The 25,776-nt window shown below is 35.5% G+C and overlaps 1 protein-coding gene across 1 annotated transcript in view; it reads left to right on the forward strand.

The window, feature by feature from the left end:
* Positions 1 to 25,776, forward strand: part of NYAP2 (neuronal tyrosine-phosphorylated phosphoinositide-3-kinase adaptor 2) — a 133,542-nt gene that overhangs the window by 57,164 nt on the left and 50,602 nt on the right. The window contains exon 3 of the mRNA XM_032225678.1: positions 14,493 to 14,794. Coding sequence (XP_032081569.1) covers positions 14,493 to 14,794 — 302 coding nt within the window. The remainder of the gene's footprint in view (positions 1 to 14,492; positions 14,795 to 25,776) is intronic.

Below are 25,776 nucleotides of genomic sequence, written 5' to 3' on the forward strand. Positions count from 1 at the left end.
GCCAGGAAGTTAGAGCAGTACTATTGACTTATTTATCTTTTCTGCTGTTAATTCATCTTCCAGACTGCCTGTTCCCCCTTCAGTTTACATCTTCCTGAGCCCAAACCTGCAGAAGCATCAGTAGATTTTTTTAAAAAAAAAACATACATACATTTAGATCACAACTGTCATAACCAAATGATTATTCAAATGCTAATGTTCAAAGAGGAATGTGTTTCAGGAATTGAGACAAACAAAATCCTGCTTACTATATAAAAAATTATCTTGGAAAAACTTTTGAAAGACTTCACCAGAAGTGCGTTCCTGCCATGCTCCGAACTGGTTCTATCAGTGGTGGCGCCATCTTGATTTTCTTCATTGCAAAAATTTCATTTTTTACCTTTTCTAATGTTCTGCGCATACACAGACCTTTTTAGATGCAAATGCGCACACGTGCAGAACGTGCATTTGGCATGCATGCGAGCACGCAGGCGCAAAAGTTTTTGCATGTCGAATCGGCAGTAATGCCAGTAACAACTCACCCCTGGACTTCACCACATCAAAGTACTAGGGCTTAGGTTCATGTTTAAGAGTTTCCTTAAAGGAGTCAGATTACAAATACAAACAGCATTGTAAATAAAAGAAATGGTTGGTAGAAATAAATGATGTTTTGAAACTATGTATTTGTCAATATGTATTTGCTTTTCTACTATATTAAGGCCCACAAGAAGTCACTATATTGTTCATGGTATCATTATAAGATAAATCTTTTCTCCAGCAAACACACGCATATAACATACATATTCCAAAGTGTCAGCATTTTTGCTTGTGGTAACAGATCTTTTTCATAATTAATGTTTATAGGAAAGAGGATTGCAGATCTCTGCAAATAATTGCTAGGCTTCGTTCTTCAGCAACTGCTGTGCATCAGTAGCCCCACCATTCCATTATCAGGGAGTATAATTGTCCATCTTCATAAGAGTGATTAATGGGAAAGGTATAACTCTCAGCATCTTTCCTAGAATGCTAGCAAAGATGGGATAGTGGTCACTCACATGGGAGGGAAGCTAGTAATAATGACCCTTATATTGTCTTCTTCATAATGAACTGTTAAGAACTGGAAATATGGTGGCTTAATCTTCAATTTCTGAACCTCTCCCAATTGACCATCTACTGCCCCGTTCAGGGAGGTTTACAATAAAATTACACAAGTCTTCTAAAAATAGAGTAATCAGAAAAATAAAGAAAATATTAGCAGCCAAGAAACAAAAAAAAACAAAAACCAACCAGCATGAAAAATAAATTTTAAAAACTTATTTTGAATAACTGGAAACTGATAAATGGTGCTAATAGCAACATAAACCAACCAAATTAATGACAACCAGATCACGGGGAAAAAAAATCTCCAAATAGAAACAGTTTGGTGAATATTTCTTGAAAAATAGATTAATAAATGGGAAACAGTCTTTTTAGCAGGTCTAACTCTGTTACTTTATATTTAGGTTTGAAATGGATGAGACTATTAATGATTATTTCAAATGAAAATAATTTTAAATTTTGAATATTTATCAAGGACTTGGTAAGAAAATTTGATACATATTTTGGAACAGAAAATAAATTGATTCACTTAGAATGGATCTGCAGGGCATCTTATTGTATTTGGATCTGAAGTTCGGTTTCCTCATTAATAATAATTGCAAATGAACAAATTATTTATATCATTTTTATCTTTTACTAGAACTAGATAATAAATTTACAGGTAAAGTAAGTAAAGCTTGCAAAAAGGATATAGTCTAACAAAGTGTCATTTAAATGAAGGCAACTGAATTTTGAGGAAAGTACACTCAGATTTTTCTCCAAGGTGACAAAAAAATAAAATAGAAGTAGATTTAATCTGATAAGCTGTTTTATGAAACATAATAGCTATATCACTATTAATCATTTAAGCACTTCCAGTTGCAATTGCAATATATGAATGTCTGTGAGGTTCAGGAAAAGGGCTTTTCATACAGGCAGCTAAAGCAGACTAAGCAGAATTGGTCTACTGGCATCATATATGCCCTAATATCACATTGACAGCTGATAAAGTGATAAAGTCAATTTTTCTATTGGTATTTTAAGAGTTAGATGGTAAGATGTAATATTAAAAATGCTTACATTTGGAAGAAAATAAGATCTTTGAAATTGTGAGGGGTTCTTTTTGGGAAATGGTACAGATTGCTAACAAAGAGATAGTTTTTATCTTCTCTGTGTTTACAGGGAGGATTTTCTTATGTAAAAGGTTTAACAAATTTTCCTGTTTCCTAACCTTTAAATTTACACTTATATTATACTAAAGCCTATGTCTGTGCCAGTGTGTTTGTATAATTTCTAAACAATGCAATGAACAATCTTTTGTTGCCTGAGCTTTTAACAAAGTCTTTAGCCACCAACAAATTAGTGTTTCCATCAGCAGCTATACTACAGCGCTGTGGCAAAGTTAGCTTTGTATAATTTCCCAGTCTCTGCTGAGGGCAGTAAGGTGGAAGGCAGATGCTTCACCAGTTGCTAAATGGCTGTAGGCTCTCAGCATCTCTGCTGGAGTAGTAAGGCTGCTGGGCTTTGCTTCCCCTTTCAGCTTGTCTGCTTTTAGTTTTCTGAACTCCAAGCTTGCTTCTCCTTCACCATCAGTTGCCTGCTAATCTGCAGTTTATTGTGATGGTAGCGCCACTTTTTTGCCTGCAGAGTCTTTCTCTATGTTGCCACCTGTACAAATCTCCCTGCAGCATGTAGGTGCTTTCTGCATTTTCTTTCTGTAATTGGGAACAAGGTGTGGTCCAGTGCTCTTCAGACATTAAAGGGAGAAAACAAGGAGAAGGAAGGACTGGCACGGCAAGGCTTCCCCGCCTCAAAGATATTTAGAATTATCAGTATCAATATAATCTAAACTAAATGTATTGGAGAGCTGGATTACATTTAGGTACATCTGCAGGCCTGGTGAAAAGAAAAATCAGGGCAGTGGAATAATGGGATGTAGGTGCCTGAGATACTGTCTAGGGAAGGCTCAGATAAGAGACAATGTAGTTTATATTAGAAAAGTAAGTGGGGCAAGAGCCTTGGAAGAGACCCTTCCTAATTTTACACTTCCTAATCAGGCTGTAAAAAACGTAGAGAAGAATTGCATGTTTAGACTTGCAAAATTCTTTTAAGGTAGCCTACAATTAAGTAGAATTAACTCATCTGGTCATGTTCCTGTTTGGTCCACCTGGCAATTTTGACAAGTGTCTTGTTTGTTTGTTTGTAAAATTTATTAGCAGCCCATCTTGACACACAATAATTCTGGGTGGCTTACAGTACTAAAACATAAAACTATATCATTTGTAATAATATAAATGCAGTACAGTAAATACTGTAAAATCAACCTAGCTAAAAAGATGGGGAAAGGGCATATGATGAAAGGGGGATAAGGTGGGATCTGTTGTTCATCAACCATTCCCAACATGAAGCCCCTCTTCTGACCCAGCCTTCATGAGCCCCGCTCAACAGCCTACTCATGAGAAAAAAGCCCTTTTTATTTAGAAAGGCAGGAATTCACAGCATCCACTGACAGCTCCAGGTCACACATCCATAGGTGATTCACAAGCTGTAACAATTCCCCAAGGAGTAGGGAGTAGGGAGCAGTGAGCCTCAATTAATATTTCAATCACAACACAGAGTCCTTACCAACCTGGTTAGTGGCAAGTAAATCCTGGCAAGGAATCTACCAGAGAGAACCGTTCTGGAGCATGAAGTCTCTGACACCCACGCCTCCCACACCTCTCCTCCTTATATCCCAACCAGGAAGGGGCTTGTTAATGTCTCCTTTTTCTCCTAGATAGCTGTTCATCAGTCCTGCATTATTCTCCTCTCCATACCTCTCTGTGCATATGCACATCTGGGACAGGGCCCAACTGTTCCTCCCTCTTGTTCATGTCAGGCCTCAAAAACAGCTGTCTCTCCACTTGAGTATGTGTAGATGGGCCCTGCTCTTCATCAGGCTCTGAGACCTCCTGATCCTCAGAGCCTTCCGCCAGCTTTGATGGGAACCTAGGCACCCCCTCCATCTCTTCTGACTCCTCTGACTCCGCTGGCAGTCAACGAACCACAATACTCTGTTGGCACCTCAAGCCAATTAGAAGAGCCAGTTCTTTAAGATCTTATGGAAGGTCAGGAGAATTGGAACTGACCTCACTTGGGACTAAGATGTTCTAGAGAGCAGGCTGACTGATGGATTTAAAAAGTGGTAGAATTTGATTATAGCTACCATCTTGATTTATTAGACCTTTATTTATAGCCATATATCCAATGGGCATGTTGTTAAATCAGTTTTAATCTCAATCAAACATATCTCTTTTCTCTGGTAATCATATAATTCGACAGTTAATGAATTGTGCCAAAACAGAGCCACATAATAATAGAACTAGTGGTTACATTCTATTCTATTCTATTCTATTTTGAGATGGTTCAAGAAAATACCAAATCTGTTCCGAGTAAGGCTCAAACATGACTATTTTTGCTTCATTTGCATGGTTTGATTACCTTTATCAGGTTTTGATTTAAAAGTGTCCCAGCTGTACAAAATGTGCCCAAGTCAGAATGGGAAAAATGCTTTGAATTGAATTGGCTTTGCTCTCTTAGGTTCCAGGCAAAATTCTCTGTTCTTCCAAATAAATTACTCCTTTCTCAATTCAGAGGATAGATCAGAGGATAATTGTTTATATGTAGAGAGAAGTAATAGCACAGCATTCACACATATATAATCCAAACCAGACTTTTACAACTTTTTATTCAGGTGAAACCTTTAAATTAATTTTCAAGACATAGGGAACCCCTGCATAAAAATCTTAACAAGTTTGAAAAATATCATAGGACTATGCATGTCTAATGTAATATGTGTTTTATAGTGTTTATAACAGCAAAGCAGCAGCTCGACAGCACATAGTTAGTTGCAACACATACATTTTTCACCACTTTGAACACTAGCATTGTACAAGTTAGTAGGGGACTTGAGGCTAAAACATATGAAGAACAGTTGCAGGAATTGGGTAATGTTTAGTTTAATGAAAAGAAGGACCAGGGGAGACATGATAGCAGTGTTCCAATATCTCAGGGGCTGCCACAAAGAAAGGGAATCAAGCTATTCTCCAAAGCACCTGTGGGTAGGATAAGAAGCAATGGGTGGAAACTGGTCAAAGAGAGAAGCAACTTAGAGCTAAGGAGAAATTTCCTGACAGTTAGAACAATTAATCAGTGGAACAACTTGCGTCCAGAAGTAGTGAATGCTCCAACACTGGAAGTTTTAAGAAGATATTGGACAATCATTTGTCTGAAGTGGTGCAGGGTTTCCTGCCTGAGAAGAGGGTTGGACTAGAAGACCTCCAAGGTCCCTTCCAACTCTGTTATTCTATTCTAAGGTTATGAAGTTCAAAAATGATTCTTTTTGTGGAGCTTCTAGCAATCCCTTATGGGACTTTGGGATTTATTGGAACACGAGTTGAGAAAGGCTGGTCTTTTATATTTCAAACCATTCCAGGAGGTGCAGAATAGTTCACTCAAAGTTAATTGCAAAGAAATAAATGTTACAAATGTTTATTTCAGGCTGCCTGGACTTCCTTTAAAAATTAATTTAAAAGAGTGGTGGGGAAATTGCTATTTCTTTCTCTGAAACAGTTTCAAGCTACAGGGATGATGTTGAATTCAATGTGGTGCCAAAAGATATAAGAAAGAAATACTTCTTTTTTTTTCTTTCAGGAGGTAAAATATGATACTTAATGAGATTATATTATTTTCCTATATTTGAGAAGCTCTATATCTATCATTTTTCTATCTATAAAATGGTAATGATTTGTAAAAGATTATAGACACAGCATATTTATGAAAGCATTACAAGCCCCCCCCCCCAATAAAATAAAATAAAAGCATCACCTTCAAGAACAGGCATGTAAAAACTTTATTTACTGACTATGAAAGGAAATCCATGCATGTCAAAGAAAAATCTATATTAAAAATCTATATTAACAAAACAAAACAAGACACGGGCAAACTGATTTGGATGTATTTTTCAAAATGTCTCAAAATAATTTGTTTTTACAAAAGCAGGCATATTTGTATACTCAAATAATGTGAATATAATATCTATTCCCCTTCTCCAAAAAGAAGTGGGGAAGGAAAATATTACAATATGGTCATATAATGCATAACCAATTTAGTTGAGGGAATATTTTATTAGAAATTCTTACTGTATTTTGATTCTGTATTGTCTATTGAACTATATAAAATACAATATAAGAGATGTGGTAAGTACATAAGCAATTATTTAGTGTGTCAGAAACAATAGCTTGGGCGTCTGTGTTGTGTATACAGTATCTCTCTGTACATCATTATATACTTTAAATTTTACATTAAAATATTTAAGATGATTTTAAAAAATATCCAAAGTGGAAGCAGTAGGACTAATATATTGGAAATAGAGGCAGTATGAAGAGTAAATGAGTGAATCAATATATATTGATTGGAAAGTGAATGACTACTTTGAAAAAATTCCCAGAATGAATTAAGATTGAATTGTAGAATAGATATATGGAAAAAGAGTGGATGGGTTGAGACAAATTGTGGAATTGAATACAAAAATACAAAAATTTAAGAAATAAAGATCACATATTAATGGTATGTTGATATGGTAGAAAGAAACATAAAGAATAAAAAATATGGAAAAATGGTGAATAGGGGTGATGCAAATCATATTTAACTATTTTGCTTAATTATTCTTATCACTTATTTTTAGCATCTTTGTTTTATTATGTCTTATTCATTGCCTGTATTCTGTATCATGTCATTCTGTATCATGTTGCCTACCCAGAACAGAATAGTATGATGGTATAAAATAAATGCCATTATATACACAAAAACAGAGAGAGAAACAGAGATCTTATTTTAATTATTCATGTGACAGTCCCAATTGAAAGTCCCTTCTATCAAGAAATAAACTCACCAGTATTAAAGTTAGGCATAAAGGATTAAATATTCCATTGTAGCACTAGCTATGATTTTGTTATGAATAAAGATGTTCTATAAATATAACTCCAGCACATATTTCAAAGGAAAATTTGAATGTTAGTGAGCGAGACCCTGCAGCCTTTTAGGCATGGATGAAAAACAAGTCTGAAAGCTGTCAATGCTGATCTACAATATTGGATGGAGTAATTTTAGCATATTAAAGTCATGTGTCTTTAGATTCACATGCACAGAGGACAAGAGTAGGTGACTAATATTAGAGTTTTCTCACTCAGTTTTACAAGTTATGTTCTGGTGCTTGCAATTATGTAAGATTGAGCAATTCAGTACATGACTTTTATATTGTATGATTAGTCTTCAGAATCTGGATTGTTGTAGTAAAAAAGCGGGCATGCTAGATATTAAGGTATATTGGGACAATGTATGTTAGCACTGGTGCATGATAAACTATTGCTATTATTCATTGTGTATAAGAATTTCTTCAGGAGTGAGCATTGTCAAATCAACTTATTTTGTTTCAGAAATAAGAAATGAAAATATGTTTTTATTTAGTTTAATGCCTTTTTGATGTTGGATCAGAAACATGCAGTGACAGCCCTTAAACAACATTCAATAAGAGGGATGGAAATTAAGCACAGCGGCAAAGATACCTACGTGATAAATGAAAAAGGTTCACAAAAGTTCTGGTTCATTGAACCATGATTAATATTTTCTAACCAAAAGATGCTCCTTGACAGCCAGGAAGATCAATTTTATTTGAAAATTAATTTTAAGATATGGGAGAGAAAATTCCTCCATCAGCCAACGAAGACCATTGTAGCACTTTGAGGCAAGCATTATATGGCCCTATAGATAATGTGTCAGACTGTGCAGTTATTCTACATGAGCTTGGAATTCCATGATTATGAGTTTTTCAGGCTGAAAATTTTCCCCCTAAATCAGGTAACCTTGACAGCACCAAAGAGATCATGCAGAAATTTTCCTAATGCAAAAACTTTTCACGGGCAACTTTTTTGGCATCTTGGTGTTGCCAAAAAGTCAGCCAAAACCTCATGCTAGCACAGGAGAGTTCTGCAGAGCTGGGCAGTTGAATGGATTCTACTTTTTGTTTTGGAGCTTTGTTACATTCATGTTTGGAGTAGATTTTCCTATTCCAAACTGAGGCTACAAAGAAGAACTTCTACTTTTCATTGTATCTTATCGTTAAAGGTAAAGGTTCCCCTTGTACGTAGGTGCTAGACATTCCTGACTCTAGGAGGCAGTGTTCATCTCCATTTCAAAGCCAAAGATCCAGCACTGTCTGAAGACATTTTCTGTGATCATGTGGCCGGCATGACTAAACACTGAAGGTACATGGAATGCTGTTATCTTTCCACCAAAGGTGGTTCCTATTTTTTCTACTTTCATTTGTACATGCTTTCAAACTGCTAGGTTGGCAGAAGCAGGGACAAGTAATGGGAGCTCACTCTGTTATGTGGCGCTAGGGATTTGAACTGCCAAACTGCCGACCTTTCTGATTGACAAGCTCAACATCTTAGCTACTGAGCCACCATATTCCTTATTGTTATTGTAATTATTGTAAGATTATTGTTAATAATCTTATTGCTACTATTCCCTTAAAAATCTCTGCATTCCTCCATTTTGGTTTATAGTATCACTACAAAAATCTCAATACTTTTCTGTAGCTATAACTAAAGAAAATTTCAAAGTCTCCTTTCATTTGCATGTGACATCTTGATAATTATATTCATGGTATTTTTGAAGTAATAGTATGGAAATGGTTTGCCACTGCCCTGTGTGGAACTTGTTTTTTATTATCAGACCATAATCTAGAGATTTCTTGATAGTTTTTCTTCTAAATACTACCAGATCAAATCTCCTGCTAATGTTTTTTTGAGATTAGCCAATGAAAATTGGCAATGAAATAAATGAGAACTAGATTCCATCCTAGACGTATAGATGCCCTTCTGCAATGGAATGAAATATAATTCCATTTTATTTGGCACTCTATGGCCAGGTGCTTAAGCTTAACTCTTTATTGGTTGAAATATATAGTTATATGGTTTAAATGTAGGAGGTCCAGGGCTCTTCATGAATCTGTTTTAAAACTAAGACTGGGAGTAAAGATGTACTCTGCCATACAAACATTTCCATTGGGAAAGGAATAGTACCGATGACACAGAAAACCAACAGCCACACCATAAATCAAGAGCCTTATTCAGAAAGAAATAATCTAAATAAACTCAAAATACTTTGCATTTTAAAAAGATGTATTTTATTCATATGTACTAATCTGCACACAGCTGTGCACAAGACTGAAAAAAAGATCAGTTTGTAATATAGTTATGCAGTATATTTTTTCAAGAGTAGCTTATGTGCAGCTGTTAGGATGTAAGCCTTCTTATTTTTCTCCTCCCATTAATGGGATTCTTCATGGACTAAAGAATCTTGTCTTGACTGGATTAAAAATAGTGCAGCTTCAATTTTTAGACACATTCCAATTTACAGCTCCAATTTATGCTAATCCTGAAAGAACTTTTCTGACACTAAGTAAAAAAAGTTATGTTTGCATAAGTATAGACACATATAAAATATATGCTCAATATAATATTTTATATATATTGTTAATGGAAAGAGAGATTTCAAAGAAGCTTGAGTTCTTAATTCTCAGATAATTTGTCAACGAAAGAAAGAAATGTCATTAGATTTAAATAATTGAATTGGAAAACATCAAGCACAATCTACCACGAATTTCCATATTTTTGTACAGCTGTCAGTGGGGTTCACACAGGAAAATGTTCCTAATGGATTGTATCCTGTGCTACCTAAAATCTGAATGTGCTAATTAGTTTGGAGGAGAAGTTGCTTATATTCTTTTTCCAAAGTGAGAAAATGCATATGTAACTCAAGTTATAATATTTAAAAAATGTCTTGAACCTTTGTTGAAATTCCTTGGTCGGGGCCATGGAGGTTCTCTGTATCCATTAATAAATAAATTTATCTTTGATAAAATTTGGATTTGTGATATGGTATTGTAAGGTTCTTTTTTCATGGAAAAAAATCTCTATATAGATTTTTAACCTCAATCCAGCACAAATCTGAAAGCATGCTGGTTAAGTGTCTAGGATAGCCAAAGTCCCAAAGCTTGAAATTTATGACAATTATTTTCCACAATAACTATTCTCACCATGATCAAAAATGCAATTCCAAAGCAAATATTCATCAATAGGATTACTAGACAATAAACTATCTGAAATATATATTCTTATTTTTGCATTTTAGTATACTTCTTTTCAAAATGAGTTATTCTGTATTGGATTTCAGACAGTTCTTCATTGCAACTTATACAATTTGAACCTGACCAAGTCTGAATGGAAAGCTCTTAAGGAAATATTCTGGACTTATATTTCTATATATATATCAATAAGCTGTGCAGCATTTTCAGAATGCTGAAATTCCTGTAATAGAATTTTGAAATAAGCAAGAGCTTATCTTTTGAATAGTGAAGATCACAGACCTTGTTCTGTCAAAAGTAACAGAATGAGATCATCTACACAACCATTTATATTATCTGGCCTCATTTTCTATTGCAGAAAAACACATCTTAATCTTGCATTGTTTCCTATGGTATAAAAGGGGAAGAGCAGACAGGCCTCTGATCAACTAATTCTCCTTACATCAATGTTCAAGACAAAACCAACAATATAAAAAAACCCAGGAAATTTCATATATATTTGACCCTTAATGATGATTTCTGGGCACAATGAAAATGTGTAGAAATAAGATAAAAGCTATAGCTGTTTCAATTATGGTCAACTGAAAAAACCAACAGTACTTTTCACAAATTTCTAAATGGAAACTTGTGGAAAAAATAGTTGTCAGAATATGCAACTATATAAGCTTCTATATGGTGTGGGTAGCATTAATCTAAGAATTTTCACTTCTTCTATTGATTGGTATGGACTCATTCAGAGGAGAAAGACAAATTTTTCTATGTATCGCATTTTTGCTCCTAGATTAAAGTGATAAATTACTAAATAAAATGCCAAATGGGATTGTTCTGATAAGAAAACTCTGCAAGATGGGATCTTGATATGAAGAATATATGTTTCAAGAGGGGATGTGATGGCTCAGTGGTTAAAGATGCTAAGCTTGCCAGCTGGAAAATTGACAGCCTGGGTTCAAGACCCAAGCACCACGCAATGGGATGAGCTTCCATTCCATTCTTGCCCCAGCCCCTGCTGACCTAACAGTTCTAAAGCATGCAAATGCAAGTAGATTAATAGGTACACTTTGGTGGGAAGGTAACAGCAACTTTGGAAGATAGCCATGCTGGTCAAATGAGCACAGAAATGATCTTCAAACAGCATTGGCTCCTTCAGCCAGGAAATCGGGATAAGCACCATGCCCTAGAGGCAGACATGATTAGACATAGATACCTTTACCTTTATATGTTTTAAAGGTGAAACAAAAGTAGTTTCAGCTTTCATTATAACATCCTATTTTTTGTTCTTTTAGCATTAACATTCATGAGGAACTGAAACTAATTGCCGTATGATTTAGAAATCAGTGAAAACATGCCAAATTTTTTGCATGGCTATATTATAATATCTTTATAGAGTTTACTAACATTTCAGCAGGCTGATTCTCAGTGGAATGTAAAGATACAAAGTACAAGATACAACAAAAAAAGAGGGAAAAGAAATTGGTTACTAAGGTTTTAAGTGTGCTTCATTTGAAGATATAAAAAGAGTATTTAGGGAATATTTTATACAATTATATTTATTAGTATCCTGCACAATCATAATCTGATCCCACCCACCCACTTCCCAAATTGTGAGCATTAAGATTTCAGATTTCAGATTTAATTTATTTGTATGCCGCTCTTCTCCGGGAGGGACTCAGGGCAGCGAACAACTCAAAAGGGGAAAGGGGATACAAACACAATACATATAATTAAAATACACAAGAGTCATACAGCCATACAAGTCGAGAGGGGAGGGGAACTCATCAACCCCAGGCTTGCCGGCACAGCCAGGTTTTGACGGCTTTCTGGAAGGCCTGGAGAGGGGTGAGGGTCCGAATCTCCGCGGGGAGTTCATTCCAAAGGGCCAGAGCTGCAACAGAGAAGGCCCTCCCCCGGGTAGTAGCCAGATGGCATTGGCTGGTAGACAGAACCCGGAGGAGGCCGACCCTGTGCGATCTAACGGGTCTGTGGGAGGTAATTGGCAGAAGGCGGTCTCTTAAGTACCCAGGTCCAATACCATGAAGGGCTTTATAAGTTACGACTAGCACTTTGAAGCGTATCTGGAGACCAGTGCAGCTCGCGGAGGATAGGTGTAACGTGGGTGTACCGAAGGTGCACCCACAATCGCTCGCGCGGCTGCATTCTGGACGAGTTGTAGTCTCCAAATACTCTTCAAAGGCTGCCCCATGTAGAGCGCATTGCATTACCTTCATTACTGAGGTGTTGCTTAAAAAGAATAGAAAAAAAAATCTCATTGGTTTTTGTTCTCTATTCAGTTACATTTCATTTCATTGTTTAGTCCTATTGCCATTAAGATATTGGTTTTCTGCTTTAAAATTACAGGTAAAATCTATTATGGGCCTACTCAGAAATAAGCCAATTTGAGTTTAATGTGTCTATTCACATGTTACTGAGTATGGGGGAGGCAGTCTTCAATATTTTTAAAATCTTGCTAATCATAGCATCTAATGGGAAAACCGACGTCACAAAGAACTGTGGCAGTTTATCATTTAGTTCATGGCCACTCTACAACAGCTATTGAAAAATGCTTACTTAAACATCGCCTTTAAAAAAATTAAAAAATGGGGGTGGGGGCTAAATCAAATAAATGGCATAATCCTAGGTAAAAATGCAGAGCTTTCTGATACAAATATGCAGAAGAACCAAGTGTGTCTGTGTGCAAGAGATTATTTGATGTGACAGGTGCTGCATCCATGCTTCCTCAGCTTAAATTTTTCTAGTTTAAAAAGAATAATCCAATTGATGAGTTGTTTGAAAGAAGTGTAAGGTTAATCTTTCCATTTTATACCAAGCAGAGATTGGCAGAATTCCAGCATTTTAATAAATGGAAGAGTAACAAGGTTGTAACTATTTTGTGTAGGCATTTTGCTTCCAGACTGGGCAGCAACCTACTGCAGTGAAAATGTGTGCCAAGTGTTGCTCAAATCCTAAACTATTTTTAAAAATACAACATTAAGAAAACCTAAATTAATCAATATTGGAATACTGGAAATGTAGGTGCCACAAAGCTCTCTGAATGTTCCTGCTTATTTAACAGCAATGATACTTATATTAAATATTCAGCTATGAGTATTTAATTATAGGTAATGAAGGATTACCTTGATTACAAGGATTACAACCATTTGTTTAGGGACTGTTCAACGTGCTTAAAAAGTGACTTATGACTGGTTGTCGCATTTAGGATTGTTGTAGAAACCAGGTGGCCACGTGATCGTGATTCAGATTTAAACAGGCATGTATATATGATGGTGTAGCATCTAGGAAACATCTGATCACAATTTGTGACCTTGTGAGTCAGTTTCCATCAAGAAAAATCAAGGGAGGAAGCCACTTAATGAGGACAACAAAAAGGGTTGTAAAGTCAGCCAAAACTCACATAATCACTTAGTGGTTCCAATTACTATTTTTAAGATGGTGATACATTGAAATTTGTTCTCTACTTTTCTGGGGGAAAACCCCTGAAAAAAGTTTTGTGTTTTATAAACTTTGTTCTCTTTCTTAAAATGTTTGAATATGGTGCTTTTGAGCTTGCTCGATAGTTGTGAAATAGTGGGGAATGTTTTTTTTTTTTAAAAAAATACATATTTTTCCATCACTCTGTAGTCTACCTGCCCATTTTTTTGATCAGGACAAAAACAAAATGGAAGGAATTTGTAGCATGACAGGACTTGGAAATTTATCTAAAATGAAGGAAGCAATGAAAACTACTGATGCCTGAAAAGATAATTCATGCCTAATATAAGTGATCTCACATTTCACTTGCAATTGTAATTTTCATCTTTTGCATCCAAATCATATTAAGTGAAATTAATAACCATTCAGAATGGTTTTTAAACAAAGTACTAGCTGTTGGTCATTGTTTACATGAAATTGTTTGCATGAAATAAGAGGTGTGTACAAATTTATGTTATAGTGAAGCAATGCTTTTCCTAAATATTAGAACAAGTATTATGAACAATTTAAAACTATCTACTTTAAGCATCATGAAATCTAGTAAATTAAACGATAGTCCCTTAGTGGCTGTTTTGTTGTACCATTTATAAAATATGGACTTTGACCACATCAACTTCATACCATAATTATTTAGCTTTATTATGACATTTATTTGCTTTTTTCCCCAGAATATGTCTTCTTTGAATTGGCCAATAAGCATGCTAAAGTTCATTGATTGATTGGTAAAATATCTATCTGTATGCTTTTGCTTTCTTTACAGCTTAGGTGGTGAAGTGGGGAAAGCAAACGAGGGAAGCTACATAGGCAAACATTTTCGTATGGGATTTATGACGATGCCTGCACCTCAGGACAGACTGCCCCACCCTTGTTCAAGTGGTTTTACCGTAAGATCCCAATCGCTTCATTCTGTTGGAGGCACCGATGACGATAGCAGTAGCTGCTCCCGGAAGCAACCACCACCAAAACCCAAACGAGACCCCAGTACCAAACTAAGCACGTCCTCTGAAACTGTAAATGCTGGAACAACAAGTAAGAGTATAAAGTTGCCGGACAGGACTGAAGGTAAATGCTGAACTCCTATTTTTTTATTCCTGGGGGGTAAAATGTGATATGCGATTCACTTACTGACTTATATTCATCATAAAATAAAATGTTTGCAATTTGATGATTCAGTAATGTAGATGAGATCCAAAAGTAATTTAAAAAAAAAAACCATTTATGTGACTAATATGTTCCCTCTTCTTTCCCCTGTGCCCACAACCTGCCACTTTGAAGGATGGAAAAGACAATTCCTGAAAAGTACAGGAGTGCCAAGAATAATATTGGTTGTATAATTCAAACGATTTTCATTTACCCAGTATGCATACATTTAGCAGAAGAAAGCTGAATTCAGAAATTTAGAAATTATTGAGAAGTTTTTATAGACATGGTTTTTTCTTGTTGTTGTTGTTAATGCAGCTGCTAAGATGCTAGTTTTAAAGGTAAATATACCAAGATACATTTGTTTGGCATAGTTTCCTAAACAAAACTTATCCCTTTTATCTGTAAGGGAGCTTATTATTTAAAATTCAACAGTAAAAAGGTAATAAGAACAGGATACCAAAGGTAAATATGAACATGCGCTATCATGTAAAATATTGGATTTATTTGCGTAGTGGAAAAAGATTAAATAAGAATAATAGGTGAAAAGGAAAGGTGGATTTGTGGAAAAGGAGAGAAGTCTAAAGGAAAGAAGAGGTAGCATGGAATAAGAGGTCTGATTAAAAAAAACCCTGCAAGTTTGGTTGAGAACAAGTTTTTTTCACTTCTGAAAAACAGAATGGATTTATGGATGGTTTGGTATAAAATAGTAAGAGTGCTATCACTAAAACGTGAGCATTTGTCATTCTTGTTCACCTCCGAACTAACCAGCGGCTAAGACGCTGAGCTTGTCAATCAGAAAGGTTGGCAGTTTGGCGGTTCGAATCCCTGGCGCCATGTAATGGAGTGAGCTTCTGTTACTTGTCTCAGCTTCTGCCAACCTAACAGTTCAAAAGCATGTAAAAATGCAAATAGAAAAATAATGACCACCTTTAGTTGGAAGGTAACAGCGTTCTGTGCCCCTTTGGGGTTTAGTCATGATGGCCACATGACCATGGAAACATCTTTGGACAGAGCTGGCCGTTTGGCATTGAAACAGAGATGAGCACCACCCCCTAGAGTCAGGAACAAGTAGCACATATGTTCAAAGGGAACCTTTACTTTAAATGCAATCTCCCCATTTTAAAAATAACAATATGACAAGGATAAAAACCCATTTATTGTAAGTTCAATGTCAAATATTTTTTTAAAAATATAGCTTTCAGGTTAGCCTTGTAGCCTCACCCCCCACTGAGGTCTTTAGTGACACATAAGATCCAGCTAGCAAATGCAAGTATGACAACCTGCATTTCAATGACTAATACAAGTAGGTAACTGTGTTATGATGTCATCATGTATGTGATGTACTTCACCCCTTCTCACCTAAGGATGGCAGGTACTGACCACAAGGGCAATTAAAAAGAATTCCAAACTCAAAGAAGGGGAAAGATTGGCTTCAACCAAAGAGAAAACAAGCAATTAATGCTTCCTATTATATCATAGAACATAGACTTTCTTCCCCGGTAATATAAAGATAATTTTAGAACCAACATCAGGGTATTAATACTGTCATTGTTAAGATGATTTTCGCTGCAGAAAATCAACAAGGTAGGTTGTGGATCCAACTGAGTGTCATGCTTAATTAATGCATAGTGTGTCCAAATTGAAACATTTCTTAGCCTCTAACCAGTGTTGGAGACCAAGAATACTGGATACTGCAAGATTATTTTATGAAAAATAATCTAGCCGACAGTTGTTTGTGATGCTTTCTTCATTATATGATATCAATAAGGCAATGCAAACCCTTCAAAAAGAAATAATAGCGTTGGATAACAATGCAAATCCTGCTTAGATTACTTTAGTGCAATCTACACAGGGCTGCCTTGAAAAGCAACTGGAAATTACAACTGGTCCAGAATGTGGGGGCAGCATTCAATTTTTGGTGTTCCTTTGTTTGCTCATTATACATCACTGCAGTGGGAGCTGCACTGGCTTCCAGTTTCTTTCCAAGTGCAATTCAAGGTACTGGTTATCACCTTTAAAGGCCTAAATGGCATAGGATCAGGTTATCTTCAAGTGCATTTTTCTTGTTCCACTAAGTCTGAAAGATTGAGCAAACATCCAGGACAGGTCCTTTAAATATTGCCATCTTATGGCACCTACCTTCTTGGTAACCCAATCCTTATCTTATGGCATCATACCTTTTTGGAAGCCCACTCCTATCCTTTGGAAGACCCTTTCCCCTGAAATACAGAAGAGGTAGGCCCTTATCTTCCAGCCTTCTAAAAAGCATTAAAGATTTGGGTTTTCCCAGAAGCAGTGGTGACATTAGTACCAGAAATGTTCTTTGCGGATGATGGGTATAAATTATGGTTAGCTAGTGGTTAGCTATCTTGAGAGGTTCTGTAGTTTTTCCCCACTGCTTTTAATTCTTTTTCCTGTTGTTGCGGGTACCCAGAGTTATATTTCATAAGATGGGTAACACTACATACATACATACATACATACATACATACATACACACACACACACACACACACACACACACACACACACACACACACACACACGGCTGCCTTGAAAAGCAACTGGAAATTACAACTGGTCTAGAATGTAGGGGCAGCATTCAATTTTTGGTGTCCCATTGTTTGCTCATTATATATCACTGCAGAGGGATGATTCTCTTGTTTTAATATCTAAGCTTTTGCATAGAAATATAATACCTTTATTTTTGTTTGGTTGTTCCTGCTCATTTCTACATCTACAGTTCATCGTGTATTTATGGATTGGGTATTTCTTTCTTTTAGGTCATTGAAATATAGGGGTATTGAATAGCTATAAATGTATAGCTAATGTATAGCTATAAACTCTTACAGGTTCTACCTGTTCCATAAACACTATAGTATTATATTTCTATACAAAAGCTTAAATATTAAAACAAGAGAATCAAGATAGAACAATAATAAGGCAATTCAGTATCAACATAAAGGCACAATAAAGTTGATATAGCAAAATGTACCTATAAATTAAGTGTTTTTGGGGGGTTGGTATAATAAAGCAAATAAAATTATAACTTAGAGCTGAAGTTTTTTTTTCTAAGTTAACATTTCACAATTTAGAATATATTATTTTTCCTTACATTTGTTCCACTATATGTCATTTTTGTTATTCTAGAGACTTTCTGAAAAATCATTTGACTTGGCTTTAACGAGTCAAAGTCTTTGCATTATTTAGAAAAGCAATATTTGCAGTGTTATACTTCATACTGTATGTTCCTGGGTTTTTTAAAAAATTCCTCATTTAACATAAACACAACATAGGAAAGTTGCATATTTGTGATTAAAAGTTATGGTTGGGCTGAACATGTTTCGCTTCTTTTATTATCAGCTTTTTCTATGCTTTAAGTTCCATATACATACTCATTGGTATTCAAGGAAGTTGTGGGTACTGTGTGAAGACTTGTCTGTGCAGTGTTAAAATATTTGACATACAGTTAGCAACTTAAGAATAATGTTTTGCCTAGAAACTAATTACTAATATTGTAGTGAAGATATCCTAGTGATTCCTGATGAGGAAGTTGTATTTAACAGTGTTGAAAAGCAGATCAAAATACGCTTTCTGAATTTCTCACCTCTGTTCAATGTGTGATTATTGTTCAGTTATGCAGGATGGAATATTTGTGTGTTCTGCACATCATAATATTAAGATATCAATTTCTCATTTCTAAGTAAGAATATAGTTTGGTCAGTAGTTAGTGTTCTCTTAAAGATGTAAGCAAGTGAAACTATTCATCCAATGCTTGCGGTAACTCTGGCAAAATAGTTGTGTAATAAAATCCATATATATATGGACTTTATATATATATAAAGTTAATCAAAAACAAAATTCCAATCTGAAACATTTTCAGGTCTTATACTTGTAGGTTCAAGTCAACTTCATTTCATTTCCATTTAACTATAACTGAATTAAACATAGTACCATTAATAAAATTACTTTCTAGATGTAATAATTCTTTTTAAGAAAGTTTGACTGGGTGTTGCATAATGTTTTATTGCTTTTGCCCAACACTGTTTCCAGTACACCAATAAATATTATTTTTTCTTGATGTATCAAAGTTTAGTCTTGTTTATATTCTTCAAACTTTATAAAATAGCTTAGATTTAATTTGGTCCCATTAAATAATGTGGCTCAAATATTTGTGCAGTCTTTAAGCAAATTGAGATTAATATGCTAACAAAAATCATAAGCATTTGCATTTTCTGATTCACAATTTCCCACAAAGCCCATATTTTTGCCTTCTATAATATTTAAAAATATATAATAATAATTTGTAGCAATCCATCTGATTTGCATCCAATGTTGAAGAGATATATGCAGCTGTAAGGCCTCTGATGTGGGCACAACACCTGCTATATTTGTTTTTATTAGACAACGAAGGAATTGATCTAAATAGGTCTAAAAAGAGTATTGTATCTATGTATGAAATTAGCTTCTCAAAATATTTCTCATTATAGCTGACATAAAAAAAATTCCAGAAGTATTCATAATTTATGTAAATGGGTGTTTTTCTTCAATTCTGCTTTAGCAAACTACAATTGGGAGTATTTTGAGAGTCTAGTAATTAGGTGTCAGCTTCTTGCACAAACTTTCTTTATCTGGTATAGCCATTGCAAAAACTATTTCTCATATTATTGTGTGGTAACTGGGTGAATGATGGAGTAAAGGATTTCTTTGAAAACATTTTGCTTCTTATCCAAGAAGCTTCTCCAGCTCTAGCTGAAGAAGCTTCTTGGATGAGAAGCAAAATGTTTTCAAGGAAAGACAAAACAAAGTCTAGTTGCTTTTTGAACAGTACCTTTGGGTCAAACTCCAAATTCTTCAACATCATTTATTAAGGGACTGCCTCATGGTTACACATTTTAAACCCATCAGATGGCAACAGAGAGAAAGGAAAACTCCTCTACCTCTTTACTGCCACCTGGTGGCCAGTTGGTTGACCATTTAATAGATCATTTAGGAGAAAGTATGTGGAGATTCTCAAGAACTCCATATTGGAACATTACTTTTCACCACACCAAAAGGTCTTTTTGGGGGGCGGGGGGCGGAGTGATGTGACAATTATATCTGTCACAAATTCAGGTATTTTGTAACCAGGAAATATGGCGTTGTTGTTACCATCCAATAGACTCTGAGATCTTGTGGGAGCAATTAAAAAAATAATTGGATAGAGTGCTCAGACTTTACAAGCACCATCCTGATATATGTCCTCTACAATGATTGGTAGTGGCTTTTTCCACTCTTTCCCCCATTAGTGCTCTTTCAAATTTAATTCAGAGAAAATGATAAATAACTAACCTTATTAGGTCTTGTGGAATTAATATATAGGCAGCCCCACAGCATGGCCCAGTTGTGCATTATAGCTACACTGGGATTTCTGCCAACAATTTCATCCTGGTTTCAAATTGGGGGAAAAGCATGGCAAAGCAGCTGTGTGTGGAGGAGCCCACAGGCAGGTAATATACAACTGAGTACAAGGAGTTTGTGTCACTGTCACTTAACAAAAGAATTCACATGCTGCCCGTTCTTACTCAGTAACAGCTGAATGGGTCTGCTTTCTTTGTACAAATAAATATTGATAGGGTAATTTCCATAGAGGAAGACATTGATAGGCTGAGTAGGAATGGCAGCCAAAGCCTTAATCCGTAGCTACTCTTTTTCTAGCTCTGAATCTATTTTTAATCAGTCACTTGTTAATATAAGTTTTCAACTTAAAAACACTACCACTGGTATTTGTTTAGCTAGGAAGTGCAATTGGTTAAAAATAATAATATTAGAATCATCTGATGACATCACATCAAACATAATTTTAAAAAAATGTTCTGACTTTAGAATATTACTGGCCCTACTGTTTTTTCTGGTAATTGCCCTAAGGCCATGTTCTCATAAGTACTCAAAAATATATCCTAGCATCATGTTTGTTCTGGCTTCATCTTGTCCTTGATCCATGACTGAAACAGGCTTAAATCATTCTTAGCTGTACTGGCATTACAGTTGTCTTTCCATTGAAAAGCAGTATCAAACCCATCACATTTCTTGGTTTTGCCCCCATTATTTTGCAGAAAATGTAGTTTAATGGTGATGACTAGATGGAGAGACAATGGAGATTGAATAGGGCCCAAGAATTTCATACCATAGCATTTTGCTGATTTAAGGATGGGTGGATAACTCTGTAATTTACTGATGTGAAAAGCGTCCCTAAGAATGTGGATTGTCTCCATAAATCTTAATATTTTAATGCTTCATTTATCTACATGGATTGGCTGTAGCATATGTTTCTCTTACCACACTATTATTTTTCTTTTCATGGCTTTCAGGGTTTATTTATGCTACCATAAATAGATTGGTTACAGCAGCATGCATGTACAAAATAAACAATAAAATTATTTTCTAATTCTATTACCCCTACCAGTGAAACAGAGAGTTAGCAAAATAAATTTCCCATTCAAATCTAGTTTGGAATGTCTAGAGACCCTATTGGGTTAAATCTGGACAGGCAGATGGAGGAGCTACCAGTAAAAAGCTTGTTCTGTTATACAAGTAAAACTCTATTCTCACAACTTTGAATATTGCCCTCAGTGACTTTAGACCATATTAATTCTATTGACAAACCCAAGATGAAAGAAAAAAAATGAAATGGTCTTTTCAAATTCAGAGTTACTGAAAAAAAATTGAAGAAACATGGCTGAACTGTATTATATTTATTTATTTAACCAGTAAAAGCTCTTAGCAACTTGCCAAATTCTGTACTGAGGAGGAAAGAAACATGTGAATTAATACTCATGCCAAAATGTGGGAAATTCATTTTGGACATGAAGTTCATTTGTAAGGTTTCTCTGTATCAAGGCATTTTATGTGCATCTCTCTACAGTATCTGGATCATGGGGGCCTTTCAACAGACTTTTGATGAAGAGATGACTGCCATGTTTTCCAGTGGTAAAACATGCAATTACATAGTGTGAGCTGAAAATTCTCTGATATCCAGTAGTTTATAAGCATAAGCACCCCTCCTTCCTCTCCTACCCATTGATAAATTGAAATTCAGGAGAAGTTTAACACAAGGCATAGAGAACTAATGGAATATAGTGTGATAAATTATGACTGTGAAATGTGATGCCCTCCAGATGTTTTAGACCATACGTCTAATAATTCCTAGCCAAAGGGATGATAAACAGAGATCATGTAGTTGGAGACATCATACTGATAACAATAAAGATATATGTTGTCAATATCATTTCCCACACTTGTAACATATGGCTAGACATAACAGCTGGACTACTGGACATGTTGAATGAAATAAAAAAAAAGTTTTTGAATTGTGGTGCTGGAGCAAATTGAGCTTCCTTTGGACTATAAAGAGAAGAAATAATTTCACAATAGACAAAGAAAAAACAGAAATTACTGGAAGCATTAGCAATGAACCTAAAACTTGAATACATACAATTCCAGATAAGAATCCTTGAAAACGCACTGTTAATTGGAAAAATCAAAAGCAATAAAAAAATAAACTGACAGAACAAAAGCTAATAAATATTATCACTAATGTCAGAAGCATGGATATCCTGTATGCTTAAAGAAACAATCACTGACAAAGTATTCCACTGAAGTTATGTTCATCTACTCAACTAAAAGTTGGGAGCTGCCAAACTCTAGAATGTTTTTTTTTATTTTAAATTTAATCTATGTTACCATCCCATAACATTTTCATTTTTTCTCTTTGATCCTTTGTCTTAATCCATACTTACTTTCTACTATGCAGAAGGAACTCAAGAGTACCAATGAAGAAAAAAAACAGCTCCCAAAATAACAAAAAATAACAGCTCCCAAAAGAAACCAGCATAGCTGCATAAAGACCTCTCTGACAAATTGAAAGACAAAAAGTTAAGTATAAAAGTGGAAAGAGGGGGACATAACTAGGGCAGAATATCAGCAAATAGCCCGAGCCTGTAAAGATGAATATAAGGAAAGCTAAGGCTTACAATGAAGAAAGGCTTGCCACAAAAGTAAAAAAATAACAAAAAAAGCTTCTTCTAACATGTTAAAAACAAGAAAAGGGTTAAGGAAACAATTGGTCCATTGCGGGGAGAAAGTGGCAAGAAGGTGACAAGCAACAGGGAGAAAGCAGAACTATTTAACTCATTTTTTGCATGTTTTATCACAAAGGAATAAAACAGTCCAACCTATCAAAAACAGCACCACAAAAATCATATTAGGAACACAAATTGAAATAGGGAAGAAAATGGTAAGTGAGCACCTGTCTACCCTAGATGAGTTCAAATCACCAGGACCGGATGGATTACACCCCAGGGTTCTGAAGGAACTGGCAGATGAGATCTCACAACCACTGAACTATATCTTTCAGAGATCCTGGAGAACCGGGGAACTACCAGAGGACTGGAAAAGAGCTGATGTGGTTCCCATCTTCAAAAAAGGAAAAAAATAGATCCAGGAAACTATAGACCTATCAGCCTGACCTCAATACCAGGAAAGATTCTGGAAAAGTTAATCAAGCAATGAATTAGCCAACACCTAGAAGGAAACAAAGTAATTGTCAAAAGCCAGCATGGGTTTGTCAAAAACAGATCATGTCAGACTAATCTTATTGCATTCTTTGACAAACTGCCAAAATTAGTGGACCAGAGGAATGCCGTTGATATAGTTTACTTGGACTTCAGTAAGGCATTTGATAAGGTAGACCATAACCTACTACTAGATAAATTTGGGTTGAACAGCATCACCACCAGATGGATTTGTAACTGGCTGACCAACCGGACTCAACATGTAGTCCTCAATAGAACTGCATCTACATGGAGGGAAGTATGCAGTGGAGTACCCCAAGGCTCTATTTTAGGCCCTTCAACATCTTCATCAATGATTTGGATGAGGGAATAAATGGGGACCTCATCAAATTTGCAGATGACACCAAGCTGGCAGGAATAGCCAACACTCCCGAAGATAAGCTAAAGATACAGAAGGATCTTGACAAACGTGAACATTGGGAACTATCTAATAAAATGAAATTCAATAGTGAAATGAGTAAAGTTCTACATTTAGGCAAGAAAAACGAAAAGCACAGGTACAGTATAGGTGGTACCTTCCTCAATAGTAGTAATTGTGAGAGGGATCTTGGAGTCCTAGTGGACAACCATTTAAATATGAGGCAGCAGTGTGTAGCAGCTGCCAAAAAAGACAACACAGTTCTAGGTTCCATAAACAGAGGGATAGAATCAAGATCATGTGAAGTGCTAATACCTCTTTATAATGCTTTGGTAAGGCCATACTTGGAATACTACATTCAGTTTTGGTTGCCACAATGTAAAAAAGATGTTGAGACTCTAGAAAGAGTGCAGAGAAGAGCAACCAATATGGTTAGGGGACTGGAAGCTAAAACATATGAAGAACGGTTGTAGGAACTGGGTATGTTTAGTTTAATAGAAAGAAGGACTAGGGCAAACATGATAGCAGTGTTCCAATATCTCAGGGGTTACCACAAAGAAGAGGGAGTCAAACTATTCTCCCAGGCACTTGAGGGTAGAACAAGAAACAATGAGTGGAAACTAATCAAGGAGAGAAGCAACTTAGAATTGAGGAGAAATTTCCTGACAGTTAGAACAATTAATCAGTGGAACAGCTTGCCTCCAGAAGTTGTGAATGCCCCAACACTGGAAGTGTTTAAGAAGATGTTGGATAGCCATTTGTCTGTATTGGTATAAGATTTCCTGCCTAGGCAGGGGCTTGGACTAGAAGACCTCCAAGGTCCCTTCCAACTCTGTTATTTTATTATTGAATGTCATCTTTGGAAGGAAGTATCAGTCTTGATTTTTGTTATATCACAAACCCTACTGTAATGCACACACACTTATATTCTTGGCTTCAGAGCTGTGTGAAGCAACTATTGAGTGGTAGACTACTGATATGTTAGAGAAGAAGCAACATCAATAAAGCAACGGAGCAGTCTACTTACACCATTAGATATGGGAGGGTATTTGCAGAAACATCTGCAGGAGAGGTTTTTCAAAAAAAGTCAAGATGATATGCAGGATGGGATGGGATTTCAGTAATGAAGCCATGGCCATAATTTTGATTGTCACTTCCTCTACTCCCCTTAGTAGAACATCCTGAATTGCAGACATTCACCATGTACTGTAGATTCAAAGGGAGATTAGCAGTGCTTCTGATTAGCTCCAGAATTTTGTCCCATGATCAACAAAGTAGATATGGAGTTAGGAAGGCACAATATTCCATAAATACTCCTAAGCAGTCTTTATTTTATTTATTATTTTATTTTATTTATCAAATTTATGGGACGATCATTTTACGGCAGGATAACTCTCAATAATGATAATGGTTTTGCACTCTAAACTGTGTTTCTGCAGATCTCCAGGACCTAAAAGTGTAGATACTTTCTTGGGCAGGTTCCAAAAATGCACTTGTTTTGTCAACCTTATTTTTGTGGTTTCTAGAACTTTCTAAGATTTTAGCACTGAAATTTGGCAGAATTTTATGAAATTTTATGCATGTATGTGGAAGGATGTACGTCCATGCCCAGAGTTACCCTGTGATAAGATGGCAGTCAATAAATTTGATAAAAAATAAATAAATGTTAAACTAATCTTAAAAAGAAGAAACTGAGTATTGTAAAAAAAATTCCTTACATGTTTTTTTTCTTCTAATTTTCATTTTCTAATTTCTAACCTAATTCTGTTTTTCTAATTTCCAAGGAATGTTGTCAAAAGGGTTAATAAATCAGTTCACTATAAACAAAACACTGATTTAATACAAAATTATTTGATAATTCAAAATATCAAAATATCAAAATTTAATACAAAATAGTTCAGGCACTGGCCAAGCCCATGCTCAATTTAGCG

This window comes from Thamnophis elegans, chromosome 10, assembly GCF_009769535.1.
Source record: "Thamnophis elegans isolate rThaEle1 chromosome 10, rThaEle1.pri, whole genome shotgun sequence".
NCBI classification, from domain to species: Eukaryota; Metazoa; Chordata; class Lepidosauria; order Squamata; family Colubridae; genus Thamnophis; species Thamnophis elegans.